The 14,621-nt window shown below is 38.9% G+C and overlaps 1 protein-coding gene across 1 annotated transcript in view; it reads right to left on the bottom strand.

Annotated features, from left to right (window-relative positions):
- The window catches only part of LOC122557836 (serine/threonine-protein kinase BRSK2-like), a 966,919-nt gene that overhangs the window by 171,580 nt on the left and 780,718 nt on the right, over positions 1-14,621 (bottom strand). The window contains 1 exon segment of the mRNA XM_087996588.1: positions 6,736-6,852. Coding sequence (XP_087852714.1) covers positions 6,736-6,852 — 117 coding nt within the window.

Genomic DNA, 14,621 nt, shown 5'->3' with positions numbered 1-14,621 from the left:
TCTTGATCAGATGAGCCGAGGATTGGCAGATGGAGCTTAATTTAGATAGATGTGAGTTGTTACATCTTGGAAAGGCAAATTAGAGCAGGTTTATACACTTAATGATAAGGTCCTGAGGACTATTGCCAAACAAAGAGAACTTGGAGTACAGGTTCATATTTCCTTGAAAGTGGAGTTGCAGGTAGACAGGGTTGTGAAGGCGGTGTTTGGTTTGCTTGGCTTTATTGGTCAATGCATTGAGTACAGGAGTTGGGGTGTTATGTTGTGGCTGTATAGGACTTTGGTTAGACTACTTTTGGAACACTGCATTCAATTCTGGTCTCCCTCCCATCGGAAGGATGTTGTGAAACTTCAAAGGGTTCAGAAAAGATTTACAAGGATGTTGACAGGGTTGGAGGGTTTGAGCTGTAGGAGGAGGCAGAATAGGCTGCGGCTGTTTTCCCAGAGTGTCGGAGGTTGAGGGATGACCATTTAGACGTTTATAAAATCATGAGGGGCATGGATAAGGTGAATAGCCAATATCTTTTTTTCCCAGGGTAGAGGGGTCCAAAACTAGAGGGCTTGATTTAAGGTGAGAGAGGGGAAAGATTTAAAAAGGATCTAAGGGGCAACATTTTCACACAGAGGGTGGTGCATGTATGGAATGAGCTGCCAGAGTAAGTGGCGGAGGCTAGTATAATTACAACATTTAAAAGGCATCTGGATGGATTCATGAATAGGAAGGGTTTAGAAGGATATGGGCAAATGCTGACAAATGGGACTAGATTATTTTGGAAATCTGATCAGCAGGGACGAGTTGGATGGAAGGGTCTGTTTCTGTGCTGTACACCTCTGTGACTCTATTAGTAGTGATTGCCACTCATGTTGCTACTCATAATAGCAGCATGAAACAGACAGCTCTCGCTGCCTTAACTTTAAATCTGGGGATTCTACTTTCTCTCCATACTCTTTGATCCCTTTAGTTCCAGAACTATATCTAACTTCCTCGTGAAAACATTCAATATTTTGGCTTCAACCACTTTCTGTGGCAGAGAATTCCACCAGCTCAACATTCTATGGGTGAAGAAGTTTCTCCCCATCTCAGTCCTAACTGACTTACCATGTATCAATAAAATGTGACTCCTGGTTCTGAACATCAGGAGCATCTGTTTACTCTGTCTAGTCTTATCGGTTTATAGGTTTCCATGAGATCCTTCATCATTTTTCTAAACTCCAGTGAATAAAGTCTCTATTCATAGATCAGTCCTGCCAATCCAGGAATATAGCTGGTAAATCTTTGTTGCATTCTATCCATAGCCAGAACATCCTTTCTCAGATAAGACAACCAAAACTGCACACAATACTACAGGTCTTCTTCAAGGAAAGCATCCTTGCAAGAGGATTCGCAGTAGGTTAAAATCTTCGAGGAGAAAGGGAGGACTGCAGATGCTGGAGATCAGAGCTGAAAATGTGTTGTGCAGCAGGTCTGGCAGCATCCAAGGAGCAGGAGAATCAACGTTTCGGGCATGAGCCCTTCTTCAGGAATGAGGAAAGTGTGCCCAACAGGCAAAGATAAAAGGTAGGGAGGAGGGACTTGGGGGAGGGGCGTTGGAAATGCGATAGGTGGAAGGAGGTTAAAGTGAGGCTGATAGGCCAGAGTGGGGGTGGGGGAAGAGAGGTCAGGAAGAAGATTGCAAGTTAGGAAGGTGGTGCTGAGTTCGTGGGTTGGGACTGAGATTGAGACAAGGTGGGGAGAGGAGAAATGAGGAAACTGGAGAAATCTGAGTTCATCCCTTGTCCAAGGTCCTGTATTGCAGCAAGACATTTTTGCTCTTGTACTCAAATCCTCCTGCTATGAAGGCTAGCATACCATTTGCTTTCTTCCCTTTCTTATCATTTTGAGAAGTTCTCGTCTCTAATCGAAAGAGCTGAACAGATTTGCATTATTTCTGATCAGTTGCCGAGATGGTGGTAATTTTTAGGAAGGATATGGGCAAATGCTGCATCTGCATGCTTACCTTCAAGGACCATTGCACAAGGTTTCCCATGTCTCGTTGCATCTCTCTCTTTCTCAATCTGTCGTCATTGAGCTAATAATCAGCCTTCCTACATTTTGCTACTGAAGTGGATAACCACCCATTTATCTGCATTATACTTCATCTGCCATGTATTTGCCTACTCGCACATTTCCACATCCCCCTCACAGCTCACCCTCCGACTCAACATCATGTCATTTGCAAAACTGGAGATACTACATTTAGTTCCATCACATTAATCATTAATATATATCATGAATAACAGGGATCTGACCACTGATCCCTGTGGTACCCCACTAGTTACTGCCTGCCAATCAGAAAGAGACATGTTCATTCCTATTCTTTGTTTCTTATCAGCCCTTTGTTCTGTCAGTACACTCCTGTCAATCCTAGGTGCTTTACTTTTACACACTAACCTCTTATGTGGGATCATATCGAACGTCTTCTGAAAGTCCAAGTCCACACATCGCTGGATCCCCTTTGTTAACTCTACTAGCTACAACCTCATAAAATCTAAGTAGGTTTGTCAAACATGATTTCTCTTTCTTAAATCTGTGCTTTGCCTAATCACTATTTTCCAAGTGCTCCACTATTAAATCTTTTATTGGTGTCAGGTTCAGTCAATAATTCTCTTTTTTCTCTTTACCTCCTGTTTTAAATAGTGGGGTTAAATTAGCTACTGTCCAATCTATAGGAACTGAGGATAATCTTGAAAAGAATCAGTTTGCCATGTTCCTTGCAAGTTTTCCCTCAATCATTTTTCCGCTTTTAATCAATCCCTTTATCCTCCTTTGCTCAAACTTAAAGTGCTCCCAATTGTCAGGTCAGTTAGCTCTGTTGGCTGGATGGCTGGTTTGTGATGCAGAGTGGCATTGACAGCGTGTTCAATTTCTGCATGGCTGAGATTACCACTTTTTCACAGAGGGTGGTGCATGTATGGAATGAGCTGCCGGAGGAAATGGTACAATTACAACATTTAAAGGGCATCTGGATGTGTGTTTAGAGGGATATGGACCAAGTGCTGGCAAATGAGACTAGATTAGGTTAGGATATCTGGTCAGCATGGACGGGTTGGACTGAAGGGTCTGTTTCCATGCAGTACATCTCTATGACTCTCCATCTCAACCTCACCCTTCACTTGAGGTGTGGTGCACCTTAGGTTGAACTACCACCAGTCATCTCTCACTAATGAGAGAATATCCCTATGGTTTGGTAAGACTTTACCTTTATATCATAAGACAATAAGAAATAGGAGTAGATCATTCAGCCCCTTGAGCCTGCTCCACTAGTCAATAAAATCATGGCTGCTCCGACATTCCTGACATTCACTTTCCCGCCCTTTCCCAGTAATTCTCAATTCCCCTACTGATCAAGAATTTCCCTCAGCCTTAATTATACTCAAAGACACTATCCTCACAGCTCTCTACTGCAGGTGTTCCAAAGACTCTCAACCTGCAAAGAAGAAATTCCTCCTTATCTCAGCCTTAAATTATTGCACTTTATTCTGATTCTATGCTTTCTGATGCGAGACTCTCCCATGTGGGAAAATAGCATTTTCCCTGCTAAGCCCCTTAAGAATCCTATATTTCAATGAAAACACCTCTCACTCTTCTAAACATCAGTGTGTAGGGTCCCAACTTGTTTAGCCTTTGACAATCCCTCCATACTGGGGATCATCCAAGCAAACCTTCCCTGAACTGCCTCCAATGAAATTATATATTTCCTTAAATAAGGAAACCAAAGCTGCTCATGGCACTCCAGATGTGGTCTCACCAGCATCTTGTACAGTTGCAGTAAGACTTCACTACTCTCTACTCCACTCCCTTGAAATAAGGGCCTTCATTCCATTAGCTTTCCTGATTACCTGCTACACTTGTGGGCCAGCTTTCAGTGTTACATGTACAAGTATGTCCAGGTCCCTCTGTGTTACAGCTTCCTGCAGTTTTTCCCTAATTAAATAATATTCTGTTCTTTTGTCCTCCCTTCCAAAGTGAACTTGATATCTTTCCGCATTGTATTCCAATTGCCAACATTTTGTCCAACCTATCAATATCGCTCTGTAAACCGTTTGCATCCCTACACAACATACCTTTCTGCATATTTTAGTGTTTTCTGCAAATTTGGCTACAGTACATATACTTACTTTTCCCAAGTCACTAATATAAACATTACAGTTCCAGCACTAATCTCTGTGGGACCCCATTGGTTATGGGTCACGAATCTGAAAAACGAACCCTGATCACCACTCGTCCATGAATCACTTTTTTATCCATGCCAATATACTACCTCGAAAACCATGGGTTCTTAATTTATGACTTAGCCTTTTGTGAGAAACCTTATTGAATGCCTTCTGGAAGTCCACCATACACTTGGGTTGAGACTTCCTTGAAAAATTTTAATAAATTAGTCACGATTTCCCTTTTTGTGAAACCATGCTGATTCTGCTTGATTAGATTATGATTTTCCAAATGTTCTGCTAGAATTTCCTTAATAATTGATTCCAATCCTTTTCCAACAATAGATGTTAGGCTAATTGGCCTACAGTTATCCGCATTTTGCCTCCCTCCTTTTTTGAACAGGGATGTCCAATAGCAGGTTTCCAATTCTCTGGTACTTTTCCAGAAACAAATGATTTTTGGAAAGCTACAACCAAGGCATCCATTATCTGTGGAGCTTCCTCTTTAGGATCCTAGGATAAAAGCCATTAGTGCCAGGGGACCTATTTGCCTTTAGGTCCCATTAACCTGTCTAACACTACTTCTCTAGTGATAATACTTAAGACTGAAGAATAAAGCGGAGGAATTAATGACTTGAGGTATCTTCCACTATAAAGACTGATGCAAAATATCTGGAACTAAACTGCCATTTCCTAGTTCTGCAAAACTGTTTCCCTAGATTCATTCTCTAAGGGGTCTATTTTGACCTCTCTCTTTCTTTTTATATATTTAAAGAAGCTCTTATTGTCAGTTTTTATACTCCTCACTGGTTTGCCATCATACTTTATTTTCTCTATGACCTTTTTACTCCTCATTTGCTGGATTTTGAATTTATCCCAGTCTTCGAGGCTATCACTGACTTCTGCCTCCTTCTATGTTTTTCTTTCAGCTTAATACTCTCAACTTCCTTGGTTAGCCATAGTTGTTTTATCTCTCTCTTAGAATCTTTCTTCATTACTGCAATATATTTTTTCTCTTAGTCATGAATTACTTCCTTAAATGGAAGCAGTCTGCACTGCTTGCTTACTGTCATTCCTGCTCATCTGTCTGCCCAGTTGACTTTATGGTCACTCTTCCCCAAGGGGAGTTGCACAGCTAGATTGCCAATTATTCCTTTCTCATTACTCCATAACCAGAGTAGGATGGTCTGTTCTCTAGTCGGTTCTCCACATTTGCTTGGACAAGACTGCTGATGGCACTGTTCATTAATGATATATATCACCATCTCACTATCATCTCCATTCTCCTTCTACACTCAGTTTTAGTACAGCAATAATAGTGCAATGCAATGAATCAGTGACCTTGGATTAGGATGGGAAATATCTGATGTAGCCGTACTATTAGTGACCACTGTACATGAGCGAATTGGGTGAGGTGCAGAATTGTATTGTATTCTAATGTACTGCCCATCATGACTGAATGGCCTGGTGTTGCTTGCAATGTAGGTATACATATGGAGAACCATCACTGGGGTTCTCATAAATAACCGCACCAAACAGCCATCAGCAAATTTGAGAAAGATGGGAAGAAAATTGCTTCTATAAAGGAACATCAAGCAAGCAAGAAAGAAAATATTCTGCATTTCACAATCAATAATGACTAAAAATATTATTCTTCCACCTGATTTTTGACAAAAAGCTATATAAATCCACGATGCTGGCAGCAGGAATTCCCAATTGTGACAGTAAGTCTAAAAACCAAGTGGTGCTTGTTGGTAATCACATCTGGTGCCATTCTGGAAATATCTTTTGGAAAGGAACTGCTTTTTGATGAGCATCGTCCATGCATTCAGGTGTCACTACACCCAAGTGGAGTGTAGCAGCCAAACAAGCAAGGCAAGCAAATTAACCGTGTGATTTACTTTGTCACTTTTCTTTTTACATACTGCAACTTGCAAGGTTACTGATGTTGAAGGGGAATTAAAATAAGACACTTCTTACATCTTTCATTTGGTGACTTCACAGTTTCAGGAAATTTTGAACTGGAGTCTCCCTGGTAATTCATTGAGATGGATTAAGATGCATTCTGCACTGAAAAATTATTTCACACCTTGTTGTCATCGGATGATAATAGCTTCATTTATTTTGCCAAGTTGCCATTTGTTGGTTGTCAATACTGTAAAGAGTTACTTGTCTGACACTGTGTACATGAATTATTACCAACATTGCTACTTGAATTAAAAGCTACAGCGGATGCTGTTTGTAATAGTTAAAAGCTGCCAAAAAAATGAACAGTTTCAAAATCTAAATCAAGATTAATGTGAGTTCATGAAAACAAACCTTTTGAGGTTTGACACTATCTCAGTAAATCATAATACATTCTGCTCTGAATTATAACACAGGCAAATAATAAATTAGTTTTCAAAGATTTTGTTTCCACATTTCTGCTTGCTATTTGCATTAAAATATATAATGTATCTGACATAAACAAATTAAACTTCTGAAGCACGCAATTATTAAAACATATTTTGCTTCTTTTCTTACAACAGCAAAATGGGAACATACCCGCAACTGGTTTCTAACAAGCTGTCGCCAACCTGCAGTGAAGCCATTCCAAAGTCTGCTATTCTGATGTTATTCTTTTCATCCAACAATAAATTTTCTGGCTTCAAGTCCCTGTGGCTGTAGGAAAAAGATAGGGTAAGAATTACTAGAGGTTACCTTCACAACTCTATTTAAGTGGAAAAAAAAATCAAGATAAACTTTTTTTGCCTTCCAGTCTATTCCTGTTCATTGTATTTTCAATCACTGTATGATGAGTTTAGTCAGCTGAACTGACAATTGCTTTTGCATTTACTCAGAAAAGCTCCTGGAGAGAAATTCTTCAAAATAATAGGAGGAAACTAATGATGGAAATATACAACAGGTCAGGCAGCACCTGGAACAGTTTATTGGTAATCTTCATGTGTCACAGCTTGCGTTAAAATGCAACATTTACATGAAGGGCTCCATTTAAAACACATTCTTTCCCTTTCAATCTCTGTTGTCCATTTAGTGAGACATAAATTCAAAATAGTTGTATTTATTTTATTGGTGTAAACACAACAATGACAAGTATAGCAAATGGTCCAAACCATGTGCATTTGGCCTACCACTAAATTTGCCATGACCTTTTTGTTTCAGTGACGATGACCCCCAACTGATATAAGTGCAGGACTTACTTTAATATAGAAATGAAGGTCCTGCCTTCACTTCTGGAAAGTTCAAGAAGACTAATCAAAGCCTAGATTGCACAAGCATTGACTAGTATTTCATCTACAGTGGTCTAATTAGAGTCAAAGTGACAGGGAGGTTATTTTTCCAACTTCTCTCAATCTGGAGCCAAGGGGAGCAGAAATACTCTTCCTGGCTGCACATTAATACTCTGGGTTACTGATAGCCCACATATTTACTTTTATAGCCTTAAACATAGCCTTCAGATATCCAAAGTACCTGAACCAATCAGCAGCTGCCCAAGGTGTACTTCCAGCTCTCCAGCTATTCCAATGAGACCAATGGGCACATTTAGAATGGCATCAAACCCCTTGCACCTGGCAAGTGAATCCAGAATGCCAATCATTTCACAGCTGCCTTCAAATTTAAACTCCTTTATTTTCAGTTTTATTTTAGTTTCAGAATTTGTGAATTCCATTCCTTCTCTTTTCTACCTTTATATCTCTAAAATTAGATTCAGTACCCAATTCCCTAACAATTTTCTTCTCCTTTGTACAGGCTGTCTTTAATTTTGTCCATGAACATAGAAAAAAATACTTTCTATATTTATTATCCTTTGGCTAAATTTCAATAGATCCAATGTTTCATTTCCCACTATCTAGTTAGAAATATATTGTTCTTGCTCCATCTATTTATATACTCTTCCATCAAATGACATTTCCTGTTTTGGTTGTCCTGCCCATTTAGCTCCTTCCCATTGTCAAATGATACAAAGCAAATACTGTCACATTCTGAAGGAAAGGAATTAATACCTTTGAAAAAGGAGGATGGAGAAAAATAATGAGAAGAGAGAAACATTTTGGAATTCCAAATAAACTTAAAGTTTGTATCCATTTACTATTTTCACCAGTCCTTATGTCACCCCAAAGAGCTAGTTATTAGGCTTGCAAATTTGGACATCTATTGGCACTCCCAAAATTCAACTTGGTATAACTGTAAATCAAGATATCCCTGCAATGGGAAACAGGCAACTAAATGGGTGTAAAGCTGGCAAAATACAGAATGGAGGAAATTTTGTTTTAATTGAAATGAGCGGGTTTCATTTAAAATATAAACACCTAATGGTTTTCATTTAGGCGGTAACTTAGTTTGTGCATAGCTTGCCATCTATTCAGGCAGGTATTGTTTAGATTCAGTACATTAGAAAAGAAAATTGGCTTCTGATGAAGAAAAAAAAGGAGAAATAAAGATCAGCATATCAATCTATCTTCCAGTCCACTTAAAACTACTTTCAGTAAATTCCATCACAATTCCAACACACATGGGTCGTATTATACCCAATGGTCAATTATTCCTTTTACATGTGGTCAACTTCAAAGTACTAATTATCAACAAATCCAAGCCATCTATTTTACAATGTAAAACTGTCCAAAAATCAGGAGGTGATATCACTAAGGCAAGAAACATGATATAGAAATTATTCCAGCTCTTTAAAATGCATACTTAGCTGAACAGAAATTACTACTGTTGACAAAAATAGTTATTCCATCTCTGCAGCGTCCACATGCTTTCTGAGCACCTCCTGTCTCAAAACTAAATGAAGATTGTTAGTGTTTGCCACATAAGAAGTAGGGCGGCCTGGAAACAGATACCTCTGAATCCAGTTCAAAAGATAGCTCCAGTGGCAGCGTTTGATTTTTCATGAATAACTTGATGTTGGCACTGCAGCAGCTGTAGTACATGCTGGCATTATCTCAGAGTCACACTTGATAGTCGCCCTAGGAAGCCTTGTACACCAACTGTTCCAACAATGAGCAACTTTTCCCTTATAGCAGGTGCATCAATTAATAAAATATCACTTGTGATAGTCTTTGAAGAAGCTTTTTCTAGGTTATGTGAATCAGAGCAGTTAAATTCTTGGATCCTTGCTTTTTCATCCAGTTTCCTATGGCTGAAGCTAATAGCTATCCAAAGACCATCCAAAGTTAATGTTGATAAACATTTTGGTCAGCAGTAGCTACAAGATCGGTATTTCTCTGACAAAAAGCCTCTAAAACCAACACTAGCACTATTTTTACAATCTGATTTAAGTTTTCAGAAGACCGTCTCCAAAGACATTTCAGATCACAGCAGTTTTCTAAATGAATATCCACAATAGGCATTTGCTGGAACAAAGAAACTTAGCCATTCTACTTTGTCCACTTTCCTGATGAAGGGCTTTTGCCCGAAACATCGATTCTCCCGTTCCTCGGATGCTGCCCAACCTGTTGTGCTTTTCTAGCACCACACTCTCGACTCTGATCTCCAGCATCTGCAGTCCTCACTTTCTCCTAGTTGATTTCACTTTGGTTGACAATTCACATTCTTCTCTGCCCGATCTCCCTTATTAGAGGATGAATATCATCATGTGGTAATGTAATATTGTTGGTTGCTACAATGATGGTTTCCCAGGCTCATCATCTTCATCAATGCTGTATTCTCATCCATAGTCCTTAACACATTTGTTTTCCTCAATGTCACCATTGTCATATTCCTTTTGGTCTTCTCCATCTTCTGAGTTGGGCAAATTAGCAACAGAAGACAGAATAGCCCCAGACTTGATCTTCCCTCATAACATATAGAGAATGAGAAAATAAAATTGCAAAATAAAGCAAGAAAATTTCTTAATGGATCATCAGGAAGGCAAATCTGATCCCTACACTAGCAAACAAATTCAATCTGGAGGTTGATGGGAGCATTCAGTCCAATAGTGTGAAACGTAACTAGACTATCCATATAAATACTCCAATTACAAAAGCAGGTCCAGAGGCTGGGAATTTTGCAGTGAGTAACTCATTTCCTGGCTTGTGAAAGATCTGCTGGCCACCTAGAAGATATCAGACAGGATTGCAATGAAATAGTATCCAGCTGCCCATTTGAACACAGACTCAACAACAATCAAAAAGCAAATCATCATCTAAGGCAAAGCAGCTAGCTTGTGCAGCAGCCTATCCACCTACAGTGCACAAAGACAGCAGTGTGAACCATCTCCAAGATGCACTGCAGCAACTCAGAAAACCTATTCTGAAAGCACCAAACCCAATTTCACTACCACCAATAAAGAAAACAGGCAGCATGTGTATATCAACATCGGAATCTGCATGTTCTCTTCCAGGTTATTCACCATCCTAACTCATAACTATATCATCATCCTTTAACTGATGCCAGATCAAAATCCTGGAACTTCCCTCCGAACAGCACTTTGGGTGTATTTACAGCCCGTGGACTACAATGGTTCAAGGGGGTAGCTCACCACCATCTTCTTGAGGGCAATCAGAGATGGGAAATAATCACCTGACATTTCCCTCTGCAGATGATGACAAACATGCTGTATACCTCCAGCATTCCTTTGTTTGCATTTTATAAGCATTGTCAAGGTCATTCAAACACTAATTCCAGCACATTGCAAATGTGTCCAGCTGTGCAAAGAAGGAGTCTGATCGTTATACTCAAACTGCAATGATTACTATAAGTACATGAAATTATAGACTATCACATGTGCTTTGGTTCAAAATCTGATTGCGACTATTATGAATGACTGATCACTGGATATGCAGATGAATATCTCCTGATTCCTTTGAATTATTAGTACATCACCATAATATTTAGGAGTAGACAAGCAGCATACTGACTGAGGAATAGAGAAGTAAAATATTTAGTAGATCAGATTAGATGATTTAACATCACAAAGACAAATAGTTAGAAAGCCATGCAGCTAGAGCCATAGTTCAGCAAATACTGGTAAGGCCAAGTACAACAATATAAGTGGATCAGAAACAAATACACATGCAAGCTCTGAACCATTCATCTTCAGTTTTTAATTAAATCTTAACTCATGTAAGTCTATATTTAATTATATGCAGTTGTTCTATTTTTGCATACTTAAACATACAGATCATTGAATCAATAGCAGCAAAATTTCAGCATTCTTTAAAAAAAGTGTAGTTAAATATTGAATATTTACCTGTATAGGCACATAGAGTCATAGAGATGTACAGCATGGAAACAGACCCTTCGGTCCAACACGTCCATGCCGACCAGATATCCCAACCCAATCTAGTCCCGCCTGCCAGCATCCGGCCTATATCTCTCCAAACCCTTCTTATTCATATACCCATCCAAATACCTCTTAAATGTTGCAAATGGACCAGCCTCCACCACTTCCTCTGGCAGCTCATTTCAGACACTTACCACCCTATTCGTGAAAAAGTTGCCCCTTAGGTCTCTTTTATATCTTTCCCCTCTCACCCTAAACCTATGCCCTCTAGTTCTGGACTCTCCGACCCCAGGGAAAAGACTTTGTCTATTTATCCTATCCATTTCCTCATAATTATGAGCTCAACTACAGCTGTCCGCTGTAGTGGTTGGTATATTGGGTCCAGGTCAATGTGTTTGTTGATGGAGTTTGTGGATGAATGCCATGCTTCTAGGTTGGTATACTGGGTCCAGGTCGATGTGTTTGTTGATGGAGTTTGTGGATGAATGCCATGCCTCTATGACCACTACAGCGGACAGCTGAAACTGACAACCGGAAGCGGCAGGGACAGACCACTATAAACACCGGAGGAAACATCAAAGAAGAGCTTCGCAGGAGGCTCCCAAGCACTGATGATGTCGCCTAGCCAGGGGACGAAACGTTTGCAACAAAAACGTCCAGCTCGGCGAACTGAACCACAACAACGAGCACCCGAGCTACAAATCTTCGCACAAACTTTGAACTGGGAACCACTACTTTATTATATATTAGGCATTCAAAGTTTGTGAGAAGATTTGTAGCTCGGGTGCTTGTTGCTGTGGTTCTGTTCGCCGAGCTGGAAGTTTTTGTTGCAAACGTTTCGTCCCCTGTCACCTAGCCAGGGGACGAAACGTTTGCAACAAAAACTTCCAGCTCGGCGAACAGAACCACAGCAACAGTATATATTAGGCAACCATGCTGTACAATCACTGCACAACAACGATTCTAAATCCAAGATACAGTGTAAATTAAAAACTCAATCTCAGGACTGGGATGAAAAGTATTTTTTTTTCATTTAGAGGTTTGTGAAACTTTAGAATTCTCTATTCCATAAATCTGTGGCAGCTAAATCAGGAGCCCTCCTCAGAATCCTATATGCTTGAATATGATCGCCTGTCATAATTTTAAACACCAATGACCTAACCTGCACCACCAGTCCTCATAGGAGAAATCCCTTCATCTCAGACGTCAGCAGAGTGAACTTTCTCTGGACGGCCTCCCATGCAAGTATATCCCTTCAAGGAGACATAAACAATACACCGTACTCCAAATGAAGTCTCACGAATGCCCATAACAACTGGAACAAAACAAGTTATACTCCATTTCATTTGCCTTCCTAATTACGTGCTGCACCTGCATGTTAACTTTTTGTGCATCACGTACAAGAACATTGAATTTCCACTATATTGCGGTCCCTCTCCACTGAAATAACAGTCTACTTTTCTGTTCTTCCTACCAAAGTGGGCAAGCTCATATTGTACTCCAGTGGCAAAGTTTTTTTTGTCCACTCATTTATCCTTTCTCTATCACTTTGCAGTTTGTGTCCTCATCATATCAGGTTATAATATAGTTCCAAGACAAAGGGGTAATTTAACCCCAAAGAGGATTGCTACAATAATAAATAAAGGCCACTTATTTGTCAAAAAGAATAAAGTAAATGTTTTCCTCACCATAATAAATCCATTTCAGTTCAACACTCAAAGGATAGGCAACTAAGTGGCATTCAGGATACAATCAGGTCATTTATGATCTCAGAGAATGGCTTAGGGGACCAAAAGACCTATCTCTCTCCCACTTGCATGTTCATATATTCAAATTCAGTTCTTTTCCTTTAAAATTGATTAATTCCACATTATTGAATTCACAGATGGAATGAGTAAATAAAATTTTATATTTTATCCCACTTTATAACATGTATGGTTGTGAGATATGAAGCTTTTGGCATTCAGTTTGTGCATATCATTTATTAGTATTCACAGTTGTTATTCTTGAAACCTAAAATCACTGTATTTCAGTGATTGATATCAAACAGTTTCTTGGCACTGAGCATGCTGATTATTTAGACAGCAGCACCAATGATCAAATCTTATAAGATGCACTGAGTATGAAAAACCAGATAATATAGTGTGTAATCAAGCTCCATTAATGTTGAGTTCAGAAGGTACTAATATATCAAGGGCAAGGATTGCATTGATGGATAGTAGCAGCAACAAAAAAATATTAAATTCATAACATATTAAATATATCTTACATGCTTTTTCAATTTTCAGACCCATGTGTACATCTAAAGTGAGTTCTGTTCTCGTTCCTTCTGTGATGTGAGGTGTATAATTTAAACATATTTTACATTTTTGAGTTATGAACTAGAGGCATATGAGTTTTCTTAAGACATTTTCTCAGTATTTCTGTGATTATAGTGATTTCTTTTAAAATACAATATTAGGGAGAAACTTCCTGGACAACAATGGGATTGCACTTACATAGGGAGAATTTACAAATAAGTAAACTGTGTTCTACATCAAGCTTTCAAATAGAAGTTTTCTGAATTTTATTTGAGGTGTGGGGTTGGGGAAACACAAAGAAAAGCTTTTGGGTTTCAATTGGGCAGCTTGCAGAAGTCTTGGCAAACACATAACATTATTTATTTTAAATAATCAAGAGGTTTAAAGCTATAACCTAATGTTCGGCTTTAATTTATTGGCTTGCGAAGTCTGAGAATGCATCATGAGCTTTCAACAAACTGCCCAGGTAATCACTAAGTCACTGTTTATTTAAAAACTTAACATTAAATTATAAACATGTGCAGTAATTATTAATCCATTATTCATCATTTGTTGCAATTCAACCTACTTTAAGTGAAGAAACTTACCATTTAAATGAAAGTGTAAACTTTATAAGAATGAAGTCGTCAAAGAAAATAATGTGTCAGAAATTATGAAATTGTGAGGTTTTTTATGTACATTAAACTCAATAAATGTAATTTGCCATGGGTTAATTAAGAAAGGGCTATGAGCTGTACTCTCAGGGTCTGTGGTTAAAAACTGTCATGCTGCAATTGTAATTGCTGACTTAAATCTAAATAAACCTGACTCTTCAGCAGGAAGGTGGCTCCAGCAGCAAAGTGATGAATTTGCTACATTTGTACTGGTACTCACTTTGGTCAATTTGACATGAGTGGCCTTTG

The sequence above is a fragment of the Chiloscyllium plagiosum genome, unplaced genomic scaffold (assembly GCF_037043375.1).
Source record: "Chiloscyllium plagiosum isolate Xiang-an unplaced genomic scaffold, Cpla_swu_hap1 HiC_scaffold_18, whole genome shotgun sequence".
Lineage (NCBI taxonomy): Eukaryota > Metazoa > Chordata > Chondrichthyes > Orectolobiformes > Hemiscylliidae > Chiloscyllium > Chiloscyllium plagiosum.
This window is presented reverse-complemented; position numbering and strand designations above follow the sequence as displayed.